At 41.9% G+C, this 19,103-nt stretch overlaps 1 protein-coding gene and 1 pseudogene across 2 annotated transcripts in view; both read right to left on the reverse strand.

The window, feature by feature from the left end:
• Positions 1 to 4,475, reverse strand: part of slc22a2 (solute carrier family 22 member 2) — an 18,407-nt gene extending 13,932 nt beyond the window's left edge. Inside the window, exons 1-5 of one of the 2 annotated variants that reach the window (XM_056427646.1) lie at positions 2,914 to 3,784; positions 2,173 to 2,220; positions 1,884 to 1,987; positions 599 to 753; positions 219 to 387 (exon numbers count right to left, since the gene is read on the reverse strand). In XM_056427646.1, coding sequence (XP_056283621.1) covers positions 219 to 387; positions 599 to 753; positions 1,884 to 1,987; positions 2,173 to 2,220; positions 2,914 to 3,267 — 830 coding nt within the window. In that variant the 5' untranslated portion in view covers positions 3,268 to 3,784. Of the gene's footprint in view, positions 1 to 218; positions 388 to 598; positions 754 to 1,883; positions 1,988 to 2,172; positions 2,221 to 2,913 lie in introns of both variants that reach the window. The other variant, XM_056427647.1, reaches the window with a different exon arrangement.
• A 2,907-nt stretch (positions 4,476 to 7,382) lies between these two features.
• Positions 7,383 to 17,139, reverse strand: LOC130203034 (solute carrier family 22 member 2-like; annotated as a pseudogene).
• Positions 17,140 to 19,103: the final 1,964 nt, after the last annotated feature.

Below are 19,103 nucleotides of genomic sequence, written 5' to 3' on the forward strand. Positions count from 1 at the left end.
TCCGAGACTAATTTGTAATTTTTGAAATTGGGCTTTACAAATAAACTGAATTGAAACTGAATTAAAGAACACAGTGCGCAAGGTGATTAGTTTCATCGTAATACATATGAGGAAAAAACACACCCAAAAAAACTGAAGCCCGTGCGCTTCCTTAAAGTGTGTGAGGGACATAACTACGACTGCAACGTGCTTCTGGAGACAATGGGGGTGTTCTTCACCAGTAGTAGGACAGGAAGAGGATGTAGGGGGCGGTGATGACAACCTGCAGCCAGCGCCAGTCGGTGATGAAGTAGGCCAGCAGGGGGAGGATGAGGACGCCGACGCTGAAGAACATCTGGAACAGAATGCCCACCGTCCGTCTGTACTCCACTCCGACTATCTCTGTGACTGACGGGGAGACGGGAAACAAATTAAAACTCGACTAATTTCACCGAAACCAAACTTAATGAATGATTTCCTAACCTCTCTAAAGGACTATGAGGAATTCTAGCAGCACAAGTCAAACCTCACGCTGTCCGTGTCACACATGGACAGACGTGGTTAATGGACGGCTATTCTTAAGGCGACTAGCAGACATGACATTGAAAGAGGTCATTACGCAGCACGTAGGAGGACATCCAGCCTCCTTTGGCTGCGAAGCCAACGACGGCCCTCAGCACCAGGATGGAGACGTAGGTTGGAGCCAAAGCCACAGCGATGCCTGCGATGGCGTTCAGGAGGCTGGAGATTATTATACTGATCTTCCTGCCAAACCTGCAGAGAGAAAGACAGGAGGCAAGGATTCCTTTCAAAATAAAAGAAGCTTGATTGAACATAATAGGGTGTGTTGGAGATATTTATTTAGACATTTGTGTTTAGTTTTATTGTAAAGTAATATTGATTATTCATTGCTTATTTGGGATATATTTTGATATGTTAGAAGAGCTTTTTTCTTATGATAATTTTAGTTTAGTTTAATACATTGTGATTGCTGTTTGAATATATTTAGTTTTAGGATTGGTTCACTGATTGGGTAACACTGGGCACATGTGGTTATGTGTAGGTGTGGGTAGTTTCAGGACCAGCAAGCACCGGGGTGGCCGATGGTTTTTTACCAGCACACGAGAGGCAGTGTCAACATTTTGTTTGTTCCTTTTGTTTGTTTAGTAAATAAATTATAAGAATAATAACATACGGAAATGGACATTACTTTCTTTTGGCTGCATCAACTAAAAAAAAAACACTGTGCGTCAGTGGCAATTTGATTTATAGTTTTATTTGAGTTATTTGGACAAATGGCCACTACAAGGTGAAACATTTAACGAATAGACGTCGCCAGGTAACTCCCCCAGTCGATTACTTACAGTAAGAACACCAAGTTTTCTGAAATTATGCAACTGAGCCATTAACCGTTGGTGAATTTTGGTGAATTGAGGAGAAATACACAAACACATATATGCAGTAGTCCGAAAGAAGAAATATTATGGAAGCAAAATAGCCAGAAATCTTAAAATCGGCCAGTGTGCATGATTGAAAAGCTGTAATGTTAACGTCAGAAGATCATGCGTCACATTTTGTGTTGGACTAGGTCGTAAATATTACGGACAGCTTTGACATATGAAACAAAAAGAGCACATTGTGTTAATGCTAAAGAGGGCTGACAAGAAGAAAATATATTTATGGAAAAAGTAGTGTGAAAAAAGAAAAAAAAGAAAGTTGCATGTGATAGAGGCAACCAATCACCTCATTTACAGTAAATGTGCCCTTCTTATGAGACACATACAGGTCTGTTAGGTATGAATCTAGACCCACCTGATGGTCAGCTATGATTACCACTGATGAACATGTCACTGTGGCCAATATGAGAAACTATAGGTGGTGATGAGAATAATGCAAAGCCTTACCTGTCAGCAAAGAAACCAAAAGCAAAGCTGCCAAAAAGGAAGCCCAAATTGAGAGTGGACTGGTTCATGTCCACAAACCATCCATCTGAACACACCAGGTTAAACTGGGACCAAAGGGAAGAGGGTTACATGCATTTGTACAAGATGTCTTTGTGTCTGTACAATTAAATATTAAAGGATGAACTTTGTAATTCACAAACTGGGATTTGACCTGCATAATGTGCGCAATTTTATTATTCATTGTGATTCGTGGGTTTTCGTTGTTGATTGAAATCATTTCTCATCTCACCTCTGTGACAAGGGACTTCCTGCCTTCATACTGATACTCCCAGCCGTTCTTAAAACATAAAAACAATACATCACATTTACCACAGATAAGTTAATTAATTAATTAATTTGAACATAAATTTAGGGTGTAGAGCTACATTTTAAAGAAACAAAACCCTGAGCCTCTTCACTGTACAGTACATATAATAGAATCTCTGTCCACTGTTTACAAACCCCTCCTGCTGCTGCCTGTTCAATGGCCTGCAGGGATTTTCCTCAATGAACTAGAATGGAAATATTTTAAGACGGCCCTTAGACCATGAACAGAAACCAATATTAGTACTTTACATGTAACATTTTTATTCTATTATATATTTAAAATCTTATTTTATGAGAGTATTAAATTCATTTTAATCATTTATCATTTGCGAAAACCAACTATTTGCCCTGTAAAAGATACAGGAGTATACCTGAGAAGAGAATTATGTTTTTCTGGTTTAGAAACACAAATGTGTTACTTTTTGGCCCGTGACTTGTTATATTTGTCTTTTTATGGCCCACTATCAAAAAAGTTACAATCTCTTCAATTGAATCAGTAATCTGTAATCATGCTCACCGTTGTAACTGAACAGTTTCCTGATTTGTATATATTTAGTAAGTGAGATGTTGTCTCAACAAACCATCCACTAAAGCACAGGAAAACTTTATATGAGCTGCAGAACCAAATAATCCAACAGATTGAGATCAACCTCAGGGGTCTCACCTTGCACTCGGTAACTGGGACCTCACTGAGGTCCAGTTCCTGCGTGTCGCAGGTGAGCTCCGTGGCGTTCCAGTCCACCTCGTACTGCTCGCAGCTGCTCAGCCGCGGCACCCCGGAGCCGTTGACCAGAGGCACCGTCAGCCTGCGACTCTCCGCCAGGCTCCAGCCGCACGCCTGCCTTCTCTCCGCCACCGCGGGGTCCCGGCACCAGTGATCCGGGGTGAAACCCTGGAAGACGGTGCCGACGTACACGCCCGCAAAAGGTAACGACACCAGACACAGCAGGGCGAAGACGCGCCGCTGGCAGCGTCCGAAAGCCCCGGCCTCCTCCAGCAGGTCATCAAAGGTCGCCATTGCTGCGGCGTTGCGCGTTCTCTGTGCTGAAGATATCAAAACAAGTGACGCCGACGGTCGCTCGGCAAACACTGGATGAAAAAAAGTCTGTTTACTGTTTTCCAGACTTTACACCCCTCCTCGGCTCGAATCCACAGCTGAAGTCCAACATGCCCTGTGGAGACTGCAGTCGAGTGGAACACATGTAACCAGGGATCTCAAGTGTCACGCGTTGAGCGTGAGACTCACGCATTTCGGTCTTAAGTCACGCACTCCCGCCACGCATCGTATTTCTCACGCTGAAAAAAACTCTCGGCTATTTAATGTTTTAATGTGCCGCAGCGCGCCAACATGAGCTGGCCGCGCTGCCCTCACCGTGGTGGAATCAAGCGCTCCCCTGGAGTTCTGCTTTTGAGGAGCCACTTGTCAGCCAATCCAAAAAAAGAAATGGGCGACTGACTAATATCCGAGGAGGGGGGGGAATGTCACTCTTGCCTGTCTTCAAAACTTGAGAGCCCTGTGTAACTGTTTAGTGGAGCTGTACTGAGAAAAACAGGGGACTTGCACAACCATCGGGGAAACTTTAACTGTTTAAGAGCCACAACAAACACTCATAGTAAGCTTCAAGTGTGCGACCAGAATTAGGGGGAGAGCGGGGTACTGTGAGACACTTTTTACATTTGCTCCCCTCTAGGCGAGCTTAAATGATATATCAGTAAAACGTACACATTTCCCATTAATTCAGGATGTTACCTAGCAATGTACGTTATCAGAATGTCTTTTGGACAAAGGGCAGTGAAAATATGATTGTTTCAAAAAAGTGGTCTTGTGTCTCACTTTACCCCTAAGCTGGGGTAAAGTGAGACAGACCTGAGAAGTCAAGGGGGTAAAGTGATCCACTTACTTTTTCCATTTTAAAACTACCATAACAACACATGTTGTAATAGTTACAATCCTGACAGCCACACATTCCAGAACTAATATCGGACTAGTAATAGAATCATGGAGATTAAGATCAATTAAGCACATTTATTTAAACACTTGAAAGTAACTCCGAACAAAATCCTATACAACAAAATATAATGCAAAATGTTTTAATTAACAATCAAATGACAGATAGAACCAGTTAGATTAGAACTCATATGCCAGTTCACGGCAATTAACTGGAGCAAGGCCATGGAACTGGTCAGCTAGTTGTTTCAAGTGTTTGCTCCTCCTCATCTCATCTGCACTCAAAAAAACGATTCAAGCCCTTCTTAGAGGTGACATTTAAATATTGTTTGATACATTTAAATAAATCAATTACAAAACGAAGATATTTATATTGAATGGGTGTAACACAAAATGTATGAATACTTTCATTTATTAAATTTATTTAGGTTACACTCACAAAAACGATTCAAGCCCTTCTTCGAGGTGACACATTTAAATATTGTTTGATACATATAAATAAATCAATTACAAAAATAGATATTTATATTTAATGGGTGTAACACAATATGTATGAATACTTTCAGTTATTAGATTTATTTAGGTTAGATGGTGTGCATATCAACTCCAAAAAAATGTGTTTCATTGAGGACTACCCTTTGCGCATGCGCCTTCTGAAAATCAGTTGTTTACAAGGTGAAGACACTTTCAGGGCTGTACGGTGGTGTAGTGGCTAGCACTGTCGCCTCAAAGCCAGAGGTCTGTGGGTTCAATTCCCACTCTGGGCCTTCCTTCTGTGTGGAGTTTGCATATTTTGTTAGTTAGTTAGTTTATATTTTGAGTTGGACAAACACAAATTTATTTAATTTAATGAATATCGTTATTTTATTTTAGATGTATTTGATACAAATGAGTTGTTCTAACTTCATTACATTTTATTGCACTGATGTGCTAAATTCGAGTTGGAGTTGCATATAATTATTGGATGGAAAACCTGCCAAAAATTTAATTGAGTTCATCCAATGAGTCATTTCTTTGAGTGTGTAAATATTCTCTTTGCCTCAGCTACTGCACCCCAGGATACTGATTTTACTTCCCCTTTCTATTTTTCTTTATAAATCTTTTGAGGGTTGTCTTGTCAATATTTCTATCCCTTCCAGCTTTTCTTAAGGACTTCTGTCCTTGCATGACCTCAGCGGCTGCACTCTCCATCTCTGCAAGGGGTGGTTGGCCCCATGTTGTCTTCCTGGTGTAGTTTCTTGGCATGATGGCTTTTCTACACCATCTACTCTATGTTTATGATATTACAAATACAACATAATTAATGTAATATTCCACTCAAATATGTTTAAGACTAAACTTAACTTGGGGTAAACTGTCTCACTTTACCCCATAACATGTGTCTCACTTTACCCCACAGCCACTATTTTAGAAAAAAACAACATATCTTAGCCATTCAGGCTAATCTTCAGCTAGCATCAATCACATGGTTGTATATGTTAGAGCAGGGGTTCCCAAACTTTTTAGACCACGCACCCCCTTCTACATCCCGACCGGGTTCACGCACCCCCAATCCCCCATGCACACCTTAAAAAAAAACGCAACAGAATGCAAGAGTTGTTGACGGGGGGAGGGGGGGGGGTGCTAGTGAGAGTGTGCGCGCCGGCATCGAGCCGAGAAGAGTTGTTGAGGGGGGAGGGGGGGGGGGGGTGCGAGTGACTTTTTCCTTTGCTCGGAGCTCTGCGGCGACCACGATCGACGTATTGAGCACCCCTGCATTCAAACATTAAATAGCCGAGTTTTTTTCAGCGTAAGAAATACGATGTGTGGCGGGAGTGCGTGAGTTAAGACCGAAATGACACTTGAGAGCCCTGAGAATGTTTAAAATTAATTATTACACCATTAGACCACCATTACATTTTTCATCTCGCGCACCCCCTAGAGGCAGCTCGCGCACCCCCAGGGGTGCGCGCACCACACTTTGGGAATCCCTGTGTTAGAGGTTCATCGACATGTATGATATGGTTTTCTACCGAAATCAATTTGTTTTGACACAAAAGTTGATTTAGTTCACAGCAAGAACATTTACTTTTACATGCAAAAAACGAATTTGTGAAAAAACATTCTTAACACAGCATCCACTTCTTTTTCATGGCAAGGGGGGAATGGGAGGGGCTTGAAAACATAATGGTCACATGACCACAAATGGGTTCCTTTGCCTAGATAGTGTCTCACATTACCCGGTGTCTCACATTACCCCGCTCTCCCTACTCAACTGTAAGCACACACTGAGTGTTCAAACTAACATACTACCGTGCAGCCTGCTCCATACTCAATCTGTGAGTGCAGCACACTGCCTTCTGCATCACAGATTAAGTAAACCATTGTCAGCCAGGCAAAGGTCACTGTGACCTCTCAAGACACGCTGTTTTTGGGCCTTAACTCAAGAATTAATTTGCTAACTGTGACAACTTCATAATAAGTCTAATAAAATCAAATTATGGCGGATGACATTTTGGACTAACATGGACGTAAACTGCCACTTGGCTGCTTGGCGCAGGCGTACGTCCACCATGCGGTCACTCTAGTCGAATGAAGGGATGCACCAGATATTCTGAAGCTGGATAAATGTGTGGCGGCGTGATGCAGGTACCGAGGGAGACGGCATCCTGAAGGAAACGGACTTCTGTGAAAATAACATACTGCTGCCTGCTACATCTGTAATCTGTGAGTACAGCACAATGCCTTCTGCATTACAGATTAAGTAAACCATCGTCAGGCTGCTTTCTGCTTCTTGCCTTTTGACTGTTTTTAATGTTTTAATGAATGTTCTTCATTGTTTTTAAATCTCGTTTCTTTTGCATTATGTTTTGATGCTTTTATGAGAAGCACTTTGATTTGCCTTGTTGTTGAAATGTGCTGGACAAAAATACTTCCCTTGCCTTGTGAGGGCGTGTGCTCATGACTAAATCTTGTCTAATAATAATGTTACTCAACCTCAAACTAATTACAAAGGCTATTTTTGAATTAGACAATTTACTAAAGCAATATGTAAATTAGGATTTACTAATATACCATAACTTCATATATGTTGTTATAGAATGTGTGTTATTGTTTAATAATTTCCAATATTGTTTGGTAAATGTCTGGATTATTGTTTAATGCATTACACACTGGTAAAGATGAATCTCTGTGCCAAGAAACAGATCAGTGACAGCAAGGGATCCCCTTCCCCCGGCATGAAGACAGGACCCCTAGGGAGCCCCTGGAGGAGACCCCATTTCATGCAGTGGGCCACATGTCAGAGGGCAAATGGTGGCCGGAGTGATGACATCATGTGGATATGCAAATCTACCAACAGACAGACAGCTCAGCCAATGAGTGAATTAGGACTTATGTTTTACATAGACAGGTTAACCAATGAGAAGTGAATAACTCCCCTGGGGCCGGGACGCCCGGGAGGTATAAAAACAGATGTTGACCAGAGAGACAAAGCGTTTGACCTTTTGGATGACGGCAGGTTAGCTGCATGTAGGCCGTTGATCCTGTGAGAAGCCCTCAGTTGAGGATTAGATTTAGTGAGCTTGACTTCTGTTAGACAGTTAACTGCTTTGGCGGTCTGTGGACGCAGTGATTCATGCTCCCTCAGCTGAGTTATACTCTGTATCGCAACCGTTATTGACCATTGGTAATATTTTCAATTAAACACCTTTTAATATAATTTGGCACTGTCCAGACATTCTTTCTCGGTTCTGCACTCGAAGATTCTTGAAAACACAACACTATCTTACTTGTATCACAGCCTTAAAAAGATATCCTCTTTGACACACACACACACACACACTTGAATAAATAATGTGAAGGGAAAATCCTAAAAGTAAACATTTGATTTGAACTGCAATAACACTCTGAATCAGACAGTCTGGTGAGGATCAGATGGAATCTGGCTTGAAAGGCGTCTTTACTCAATATCATATGTGAACTACAGACCTACTACCTCCTTACCTTGTGTGTGTTTGAGACAGAAAGGACTTTTTTTCAGCAGTATGTTGACTCAAGTTGAGTTAATTAACTATTTACATTTTGGATCATGTACACAAATACATTAATCTCAAGAGAGAGAAGAGACGTTGTGCTAGATTAAGATATTAACTCATTTCAATCTGCAATCCCATGGAATATGAAATTCAACACAATGTAAAATCTAGTGTATTATCTCCACGATACAGAACCACACCCACACACACACACGCACACGCTCCATGGGACCATGGTTGCAGGAAATGTACTAACCTGGAAGTCAAAGTGTTTTGAGGTTAAAGTGCCACTGGGTAACTTTCAAAGGATGAACGTAGAATAAATAAATACTTTTAAACAGATTAAACAGTTGTTGGTTCTTTGTTGGTTGACACGTAGGGCAGCAAGTTGTCCGTCTGCTGTTTCTTCAGTGCATCATTCTCCTTCACTCTGAACACACATACAGAATGACATCATATACACAGATGCAACAGAAAGTTACTTGGCAACTGTTTTGTTGTCATTAATCATTCATTTTCTTTTTCAGCTCAGAAAACACTTTTCCAAAATCAAAAGTGGATTTTCTTAAAGAATACATACTTTCTTGATTTTTCAACAACACAATACAATTGCAGAAGTCACATTAGGCTGTGGGAAATTACAATAAGCCTTTCTCAATATCGTATGACCGAGAAGAACGCAACGGCCTCTTCAACATGAGAAACTGCAAAATGTCTATAAGACGCTCATGAAGTCAGCAGTGCACACTCACCGTTCTGGGAACTCGATGTCGTTGATGGTCTCGGGCAGCGGCACCCCTCTGGTCTCAGGAAGCAGCAGCACCAAACCACCGGCCACGAAAGCCAGAGACCCTGCGCAACACATTATTTATTTGTTAAAGAAACTGTCAATATCCGTCTGGTTGGACAATAAAATGTGCCACTGACACCGACAGTATCAGAAAGTTTGATGAGAGAGATGCAATACCAAAATGCATTACATATTAAATACCAACATCTTTCGTCTATTGTAGCCGCCTTTGGTCAAATATCTATGAAATGTTCCAGAATAAGATCAAACCCACCGAAGATGATGAGCGGCAGCTCCATCCAGATGACCGCGAGTCGGTCGAGCAGGAAGGGAGCGACGATGCCTCCGACGTCACACAGGGTGGAGCAGACCGACACGCCCAGGTTCCTACAGGAAAAACCACAAGCAGCAGATGGATCGGATCCCGTCAGGTGGCTCTTCTGACAATCAAGAGATGCATTTTCCCTTTTGGGTGTTCTGTTGAACGGGATAAACGGTGTTTGCTGAGCAGCCTCGAGAGGCCGCAACGGACTCATGACACACAAGAAAGCTGCTCGAGTTTTCAGAGAGTGCAGCAAAGTTACCCTCTGTCTTTGTAGACCGACCACAAAGTCAGCGTCGCCATGGTACCCGCGACCAAAAGGCAATGGGATTCCTCTATTGGATTTCGGATAAATGCAGAAAATGAGCAAAGCAAACGTTGATGATATTTACACACGTTTTGTTTACATCATTTTCACGAATGCACAAAATGAGGAGCGTAAATATCTCGTGGCATCCGAACGTCTCGTTGGGCCAACCTCCACCGGTCGAGACTCACGTTCAAGGATGAAGGCGGTGATGAAGCAGGCGGCTCCGGCTACGATGTTGGCGGAGGAGAAGGGAAGGCGCCTGCCCACGCGTTCGATGGTGAAGAGGATGAGGAAGGCGGCGGGGAACTCCACCACGGGGGGAGATGAGGAAGTCGATGTAGACGTTTCCTCCCAGAATGCCCAGCCTCATGATCAGACCCTGGTAGACCACGGCACTGGTGAACCTGGACGAGACACGAGGGCACAAACGTACGGAGAGTTGAAGAATCTTTTAAAGTTCCTGATCAATATTATGTGAGGTGACCAGTGTTTGGAAAAAAAATTAAAAAGTGAAATGCTTGTGAACTTAAAATAACACTCACCAGTTGAAGCTGAGCATTAAAGTGTGTTTCTTCATTTTTGGAGTTCTAATCAGGTCCATGAAGGAGGCAGTGACGGTGCTCGCGTTTTCAGCCGTCAGATTCTGCAGGATCAACATTACATGATGAAATATTTATGCTGCTGATATGAAAGATCAACTGTCTTCCTGTAATATTACATTTTAAACACTACACAATGTGTAAAGCTTCTTAGACCCTGCTGGGAACAACTGCAACATAGAAAATGCTTTTGCATTTCACAGATAGATTTGTTTCATATATTTTACGAATAGTTATACATTTTCTAACGATTCGTTTGAAAATTAACGATATTTAGCGAGTTTGACTATTTATTATCCTATTTTTTTTAAATTACATATTAAATAATTCAGAATTAAACTTTTGTGCAATGTATTAAATGCAACTGTGCGTAAAAAAGTGTAAAAGTCATTTGCATTTCACAGATCTTCAGCAATTTAAAGGTCTCGTGTGAAGGTTGTGGCGACATCTAGTGGTGAGTGCAAATTAGATAAACAATTTACAAAAACTAATAAACCAGAACTAAAAAATTGTAAAAAAGGAGATTGTACTAAATAGTTAAACGGCGCAGTGTAAGACACATATTTCAGAAACAAAGTGAGTCTCATCCTAAAATTTATTTGAACAGATTTATGGATTTAGATTGTGTGGAAGTGCTTCAGTGGAGTGGACTCAGTCTTATGATGCGTTCCATCTACCTCGATGTTCTTGGACAAGGTCATCTTGTTCTCTTTGGCTTTGGCCTCCGTGATCTCCACCGCTTCGGACTTTTTGTTCTGCGAGAGAAGCCATCTTGGAGATTCTGGGATGAACCTGCAAATACAAAAACACTTTTTATGACAACTTATTTGATCTTGAAAAAAAGAATTCTGTCTTTGTTTATTTTCTCTTTTCAAAAAAATCTTCCTACGATTTTAACTTCTTGGTTAAGGCACGCAATAAAAGCCGAGCGCGTGTTTCTCACCAGTAGTAGGACAGGAAGAGGATGTAGGGCAGGGCTATTCAACTTCAGTAGCAAGTGGGCCGAATAAGAAAATCAAGGGGGGTGTGAGGGCCGCACAGAATATTGATCAAATAATGGCTAAAAATGAAAAACAGTAATGTATATTTCCACAGGTAAACAGTCACACACGCATCTCTTTTCTTCCACTTTATATAATCAGTTACAGACTGTAATTCCATTCCAAAACACAGGAAGGCTATCAAGCTTTGATACAGAAGTGCAAAAGTTACATAAAAAACATAAACAAAAAATGAGACTGTTTTTCTGACATGTCCATATCCACAAATGTAGAAAACAATTTGAAAATAGTATAATAGTATTCAGATATCAGATTAACAATAAATGAGCCTGTTATCAAAAACAATTCCAAGCAGAAATTAGGTAGTTACAGCAGGTCCATATCCCAAAATGCATAATGTAAACTGAACATCTTGAAACAGTATCCATCACAATAGTAAATAAGCCTTCAACAACATTTCCAAGCAGAAATAAGGTGCTTTGCAGGTTCATATCCATAAACACAAATAGCCAGATAATTCTGGTAAAACAGCATCCACCAGATAAACAAAAAATGGGCCGACTCGTGATATCACAAACAAGCCAAAAAAAAGGTGCCTATAGCAGGTTCATGTCCATATTTGTTAAAGGTAAAAACTAAAACTCCAGACAAACCAAAAGGGAGCCTGCTGAACCATAAAACAGATTTGTATTGCATTTTCAGTTTGATAGCATCACATGCCTCAGTCAGGGTATTTTACTACTACACAACTACCTTAATTATCAGACCTATGTGGTTTTGAGCCTGTTTGACTCAGTGAGAAAAATTGCATTGCCTTGATTTGGCAATTTCAACATAGGTTGGCTCATAAGTAGTAAGGGCAACCCTGAGACACTCGTGTAGCTTTTCATTGGTCATGGAGCAACGTGCCCTTGTTTTGATTGCATTCATGTGAGAAAAGCTAGACTCACATGTGTAGGTGGATCCAAACATTGTTAGTATTAGTAGCGCCACTTTCCTGATTGTGGGGTACTGGTATTGGCTAACATGGTTACACTAAAAATTCACTGCACCCTCAGACAGCAATTCAATTCAATTCAATTCAATTCAATTCAGTTTATTTGTATAGCCCAATTTCACAAATTACAAATTTGTCTCGGAGTGCTTTACAATCTGTACACATAGACATCCCTGCCCCAAAACCTCACATCGGACCAGGAAAAACTCCCAAATAACCCTTCAGGGGGAAAAAAAGGGAAGAAACCTGGAGGAGAGCAACAGAGGAGGATCCCTCTCCTAGGATGGACAGATGCAATAGATGTAATGTGTACAGAAGGACAGATTTAGAGTTAAAATACATTCAATGAATATGACAGAGTGTATGAATAGTTCATAGTAGGCATATTCCACGATGGAGACCTCCACGATCCATCAGGCAGATGGCGGTGGGGAGGAGGAGGGCGGAGTCTCAACAGGACAGTGGCGTAGTCATGAGCAGGAATTCCACGACCCAGACGATCCATCAGGCAGATAGATCTATGCCGTCTCATAGGGTCCGATGACCCCATGAGACGTAAAGTCAAAAGGACTTCCGGGAGAAAGCAGAGTTAGTAACGTGTGATTGAGAGATGAAAATTCATCCTTAAGGAGAGAAAAAGAGGAGATAGGTACTCAGTGCATCCTAAAACGTCCCCGCAGCTATAAGCCTATAGCAGCATATCAAGGGGCTGGACCAGGGCAAACCTGATTCAGCCCTAACTATAAGCTCTGTCAAAGAGGAAGGTCTTAAGTCTACTCTTAAACGAGGTGACTGTGTCTGCCTCCCGGACTGAAATTGGAAGCTGGTTCCATAAAAGAGGAGCTTGATAACTAAAGGCTCTGGCTCCCATTCTACTTTTTAAGACTCTAGGAACTACAAGTAGTCCCGCATTTAGTGAGCGTAGCTCTCTAGTGGGGCAATATGGTACGACAAGCTCCTTAAGATATGATGGAGCATCACCAATCAAGGCTTTGTAGGTTAAGAGAAGAATTTTAAAAGTGATTCTTGATTTTACTGGGAGCCAGTGCAGAGCAGCTAGTGCAGGAGTGATGTGATCTCTTTTCTTAGTTTTAGTGAGAACACGAGCTGCAGCATTCTGGATCAACTGGAGGGACCTAAGAGACTTATTAGAGCAGCCTGATAATAAGGAGTTGCAGTAATCCAGTCTCGAAGTAACGAACGCGTGAACCAATTTTTCTGCATCTTTTGAGACAAGATGTGCCTTGAAATATTACGTAGATGAAAGAATGCAGTCCTTGAGATTTGCTTTACGTGGGAGTTAAAGGACAAGTCCCGATCAAAGATAACGCCAAGATTCTTTACAGTGGTGTTGGATGCCAGGGCAATGCCGTCTACAGAATCCACATCACCAGATAATTGATCTCTGAGGTGCTCAGGGCCGATTAAAATTACTTCGGTTTTGTCTGAGTTTAACATCAAGAAGTTGCAGGTCATCCATGTTTTTATGTCTTTAAGACATGCTTGAATTTTACAGAGTTGGTTGCTCTCCTCTGGTTTTATCGATAAATATAGTTGAGTGTCATCTGCATAACAATGAAAGTTTATGGAGTGTTTCCTGATAATATTGCCCAAAGGAAGCATGTATAAGGTAAATAAAATTGGTCCAAGCACAGAACCTTGTGGAACTCCGTGATTAACGTTGGTGGTTATCGAGGCGTCATCGTTTACAAATACAAACTGAGATCGATCTGATAAATAGGATTTAAACCAAATTAGTGCCGTGCCTGAAATGCCAATCGACTGCTCCAGTCTCTGTAACAGGATGTCATGGTCAATGGTGTCGAATGCAGCACTAAGGTCTAACAAGACCAGGACAGAGAGGAGTCCTTTATCTGCTGCCATTAAAGCAAATTAGGACTGGACATCAACCATTTCCATCTGAAGAAGGCTCTCATCAATGCAAGACATTACCTCTTTTGCTTTTACACAGAAGTCTGCCTCAGGTTTGATGGAGAATGGGTCACGAGCAAACTGCAGTACCTCAATAGGAATACTGAAGCCTTGGAATCTCTCAGTGAAGTTATCAGTCAGATTTCTCATAAAGTTTGTCATGACTGGCGTTACGTGTGCCCCAGGTGCTGCACTCATGAATGCACAGAGTTGTGAGAAGTGCAGCAACCTTCCTGACATTAGGTCTGACGTGAAAATCGTTAACTTTGTTTTGAAGGCGCACAGCCTCTCAACCAAATCAGCGATAGACTTTTCCCGAACCCTGAACTTCCAGATTCAAAGTGTTCAAAAATGTCACAAAGAAAGTGGACTTCTGCCATAAACTGTTCATCCAACATGCGCTCCAAGAAGTGTGCTGCCCGTTTGTGTTTACACGTGCGAAGGAAAGACAAAATCTCCTGACGGAGTTCACAGAAACGTTCCAAAACCTTTCCTTTGCTGAGCCACCTGACATCACGATGAACCAGCAAGTCAGTGTGCTCTGCAGATGCGTCAGCAAGCAACTTACGGAAGAGGCGATGTTGAAGGCTGGAGGTTGAGCGGATGAAATTCACAATGTTCATAACAGTGTCCATGTTGTTCTTCAGATCGCCGCTGAGCTTTGCGCACAGTACAGCCTGATGAATGATGCAGTGTAAAAACTGCATATGCGGGGCTACGGCTGCCAACCTGGCCACAAGCCCTTTCACTCTACTGGTCATAGCAGGAGCTCCATCCGTAACCAACAAGCAGACTTTTTGTAAATCCAGTTCATGCTCATTAAAAAAGGTGACAATCTTTTGAAAAATCACTTCACCTGTAGTGTGTCCCTCCAGCGGAACGAGCCCCAGTAGTTCCTCCCGAACGCGCACTCCATCATAAAACCTCACATATATGCACAGCTGGGCCATGTCGGTACAGTCAGTCGATTCATCCACAGCGATAGACGTAAACTCTGCTTTTCGAAGGTTTTCCAAAAGCTTCCCTTCGACATCCGTTGCCAGTAGCTCCAGTCTTCGGAGAGTTGATGTGTCCGAGAGAGGCACTTTTTTCATTGACTAAGTGACGCTTGCCTTCACTTTTTCGTCAACAATCATTTCATCAATAACTGCAAGCATGCAGTCTTTAACAGTCTCCGACTCGGTAAAGGGCCTCTTCTGTCTGGCTAGTGTCCAGGCTACGCGTAGAGATGCTATCATGGCTCTCTTGTTCCGTGCAAAAGCGACTAAGGATACACTGCCCTCGTTGAAAACATGCTAACAGTCCGTTTACTTTCCTCCTCCGTTCATCAGAGCCCTCGGGAAAACTGTTCGAAAATGAGCCATGATTTGTAGTGCCTCTTCACATTATATTCTTTCATCACAGCAATGGATTCGCTGCACAATAAACACATTGGTTTGTTGCTCATTACGGCTGGCAAAGTAAATAAATACTTTTCAGTCCATTCACTTTGGAATTGGCGGTTTTCACAGTCAACTTCCCGACGCTTCGGCTTTGAGAGAGACATTTTGCAGCTTAATGGTAGCGTCAGCTAGCGCAGGTGTTTCAGTGGTCAGCCAGACCAGAGCGCAAGTGAGGAGTGGGTTACGGCAACCAACACGGGTGCGTAACATAAAGATGCAACCTTACAGGTTTGGTTGAGGCAACAGTGAAACTCAATGGCTCTGGGTTAGATGTCTCAATGTATAAAAGAGGCGTGTCCGTCAGTTTTATTTTTTCTTACCAAGCTATACTGATTTGCAGGCAGTCTTGCGGGCCGTAGTTAAACTCAAACGGGCCGTCAAACTGGGACAACACAGACCAGGTCAATCATAACACGTGGTGATCTCTTCACATACGCCCTGAAAACAACTTTAAACTAGAACGGGCACTCGGTAGAGCGCATACCTTCGCATATCACAAGATTGGGCATTGAATTATGAAAATTTTGGCATTAGTTGCATGCCAATTGGATAGAAATTGACTGCTATGGTAAAAAGATTTTGACCTGTTCATGACCTTGACCTTGACCTTTGACCCAATTGATCCCACAATCTAATCAAATGGTCCCCGGATAATAACCAATCATCCCACCAAATTTCATGCGATTCGGTTTAATACTTTGTGTTATGCGAGTAACACGCATACAAACAAATAAATTAATTGCGATCAAAACATTACCTTCCGCATTTTCAATGCGAAGGTAATGAGGGTAAACTAGAAATTTTTTTCTCCTCCTAATTTCTTCTACAAGGACATGATTTCAGAGAGCATGCGACTCGCCCTGAAAGATGAACTGTTGATTCTGTATTACTCAAACAATATAAAACATGGAGTCTAATCAGTTTTTTCCACTTCAGACTGAGGCAGACTTCCACTATTCATGCGAAGCTGAGCTCATCCCCTTCCGACTCATGCATAGACATGGCATCCATCAATAGGCCTATTGTATTGACCGTCACTCTGAAGTAGCAACAACTGCACACATTCCTCACAGGGATTTCATTGTACTTTTGCTAAAAAAAAAGGGTGAGAAAGACAAAAAGACAACATTGTTTATTTACCTCTGTGACGAAGGATTGCCTGCCCTTATAGTCGTACTCCCAGCCATCTTTGCAGGCCCCTGTGGGAGTTTGGCCGAGGTCCAGTTCCTGCGTGTCGCAGGTGAGCTCCGTGGCGTTCCAGTCCACCTCGTACTGCTCGCAGCTGCTCTGCCCGGAGCCGTTGACCAGAGGCACCGTCAGCCTGCGACTCTCCGCCAGGCTCCAGCCGCACGCCTGCCTCCTCTCCTCCACCGCGGGGTCCCGGCACCAGTGATCCGGGGTGAAACCCTGGAAGACGGTGCCGACGTACACGCCGGCCCAGGGCATGGACACCATGCACATCATGGCGAAGATGCGCTTCTGAAAGCGGCCGAAGTTTCCGGCCTCTTCCAAGAGGTCGTCAAAAGTGGTCATGGCTGCAAAAGTTTTCTTTTTTTCTCTCTAAAATCCGACAGAAGCCCGATTTCTATCTGTGTCTCCGCGTCTACAAGTCAGGACGTTGTGAACGCTGAGGCGCCCGCTGCAGAGTGACCACGTCGGTCCTATGGATCTTTAAAAAAGGACGAGCGGGAGCAAAAGGTCAAGAGACGGACGTCAGACCAGGTGTGTAAACGGTCGACCCAGGGATTCACTAACATGGACCTGCCTGTGCAGCCTGTCAAGCACGTAACGCATGCAGTTATATTATTAAATCAGTCAACATTTAAATGTTTTGTCTGTCTCACATGAAGACCGGACATCTGGCTTGTGGCCTCGGCAGCTGTGGAGCCAGGAAGAGGGTGGTGTTCAAGTCACCGTGCAAAGGGGGGGTAAGACGCCTCTGTGAAGGTCAGAGCCGTCTTTAAGGCTTGAATCTTTTGTGGAAAGGGTTGAGTAAATTAGACAAATTTCAGAACAATTACATAAATTGAGACTCTAGACAAGTCAAAGACACATTTGATGTCATTCAACAAGTCAAAGTCAAGTCTCAAGACTATTAAGACAAGCTACTTTGAAAATAGACAGCAGTGTTTGCAAGTCAATGACACGGTGTCAGGATTTAGGAAAGTTTGCTGTGGAGTACCACAGGGATCAGTGATTGGTCCAATACTTTTTATGTATTGGACCAATCACAATTACTTAATTAATGATATTTGTAATATTTGTAATTAATCGTATTTGTTTTTTTGTTCAGGAAAACAATTGAAGGACCTTTTGTTTGTTATTGAAAAGGAGCTAGAATTGTCTTGGTTTGATGTTAATATATTATCACTTAACATAAAGAAAACTAAATTGATGGTATTTGGAAATGGAATTAGAGGGGGATATTGAGTTAAAATTCTGTGATGATAAAATTGAAAGAGTTTTTGAGACAAAATCCTCGGGGTCATTATCCATCATAAAGTAACATGGAGACAACATACTGAATATATAAATGGTAACATTTCCAAGTCAATAGCAATACTGTATACATGTAAAGATGTACTAACTTCTAAGGCTTTGTACATAATCTATTGCTCACTTATACTTCCATATCTATCTTATTGTGTGAAAGTCGACCTATAAAACCTTTTTTAATTCAAGTTGTGTTACAAAAACGTGCGATACGCATCATGAATAATGTCGGCTACTATGAGCACACAAACCCATTGTTTTACAGATCACATGTTAAGAAATGTAATGATTTGGTTCATTAAAAAATGCAGATAATGTACAGAGCTAAAGCAAAGTCACTGCCAGACTGTGTACAGTTTGTTTTCACTACATGAGTGTAAATATGATTTGAGAGATGTTTGTAAGTTTTAGGTTTATAATTGTGATTGAAACGTATTTATATATAATTTTATATTTTCTGTTATTTTCTGATAATTTAGGATAGGAATATATAAGCATTTCTTGCTTCTACCTATACCTTTTCAGTCTTTGTTTTTTTAAATATTATATGGAATAATGTTGTATTGTATTGCAGTGATTGACTGAATACAATACACAACAACAATACGTGAAAATCTAAAGGTAAACATTTCATCTGCAATAACTGTGTATAATCAGAGCAACATTTGGCTTGAAAGGCATCTCTACTAAATATTATATTTAGGCCTAGAGACCTACTACCTCCTTACCTTGTGTGTGTGTGTGTGTGTGTGCGTTTGAGACAAAGGACTTTTTCAGCTGTATGTTCACAATGCTGTAAACTCAAGTTTAGTTCTCCAAGATGAGTCCAAGACAAGTCACGAGTCCTCAGAGACAAGTTGAAGTCGCAAGAGCATCACAAAGTAGTCCTGGTCAAAGTTGAGTTAAAAGTGACTTGAGAAGAATCCAGGAGGAAGAGTGCTGGTCAAACCTCAAGTTCTCCCACATGTTCCCAGACAAGTCTAGAGTTCTTCAAAACAAGTTGG

This window comes from Pseudoliparis swirei, chromosome 12 (assembly GCF_029220125.1).
Source record: "Pseudoliparis swirei isolate HS2019 ecotype Mariana Trench chromosome 12, NWPU_hadal_v1, whole genome shotgun sequence".
NCBI lineage: Eukaryota > Metazoa > Chordata > Actinopteri > Perciformes > Liparidae > Pseudoliparis > Pseudoliparis swirei.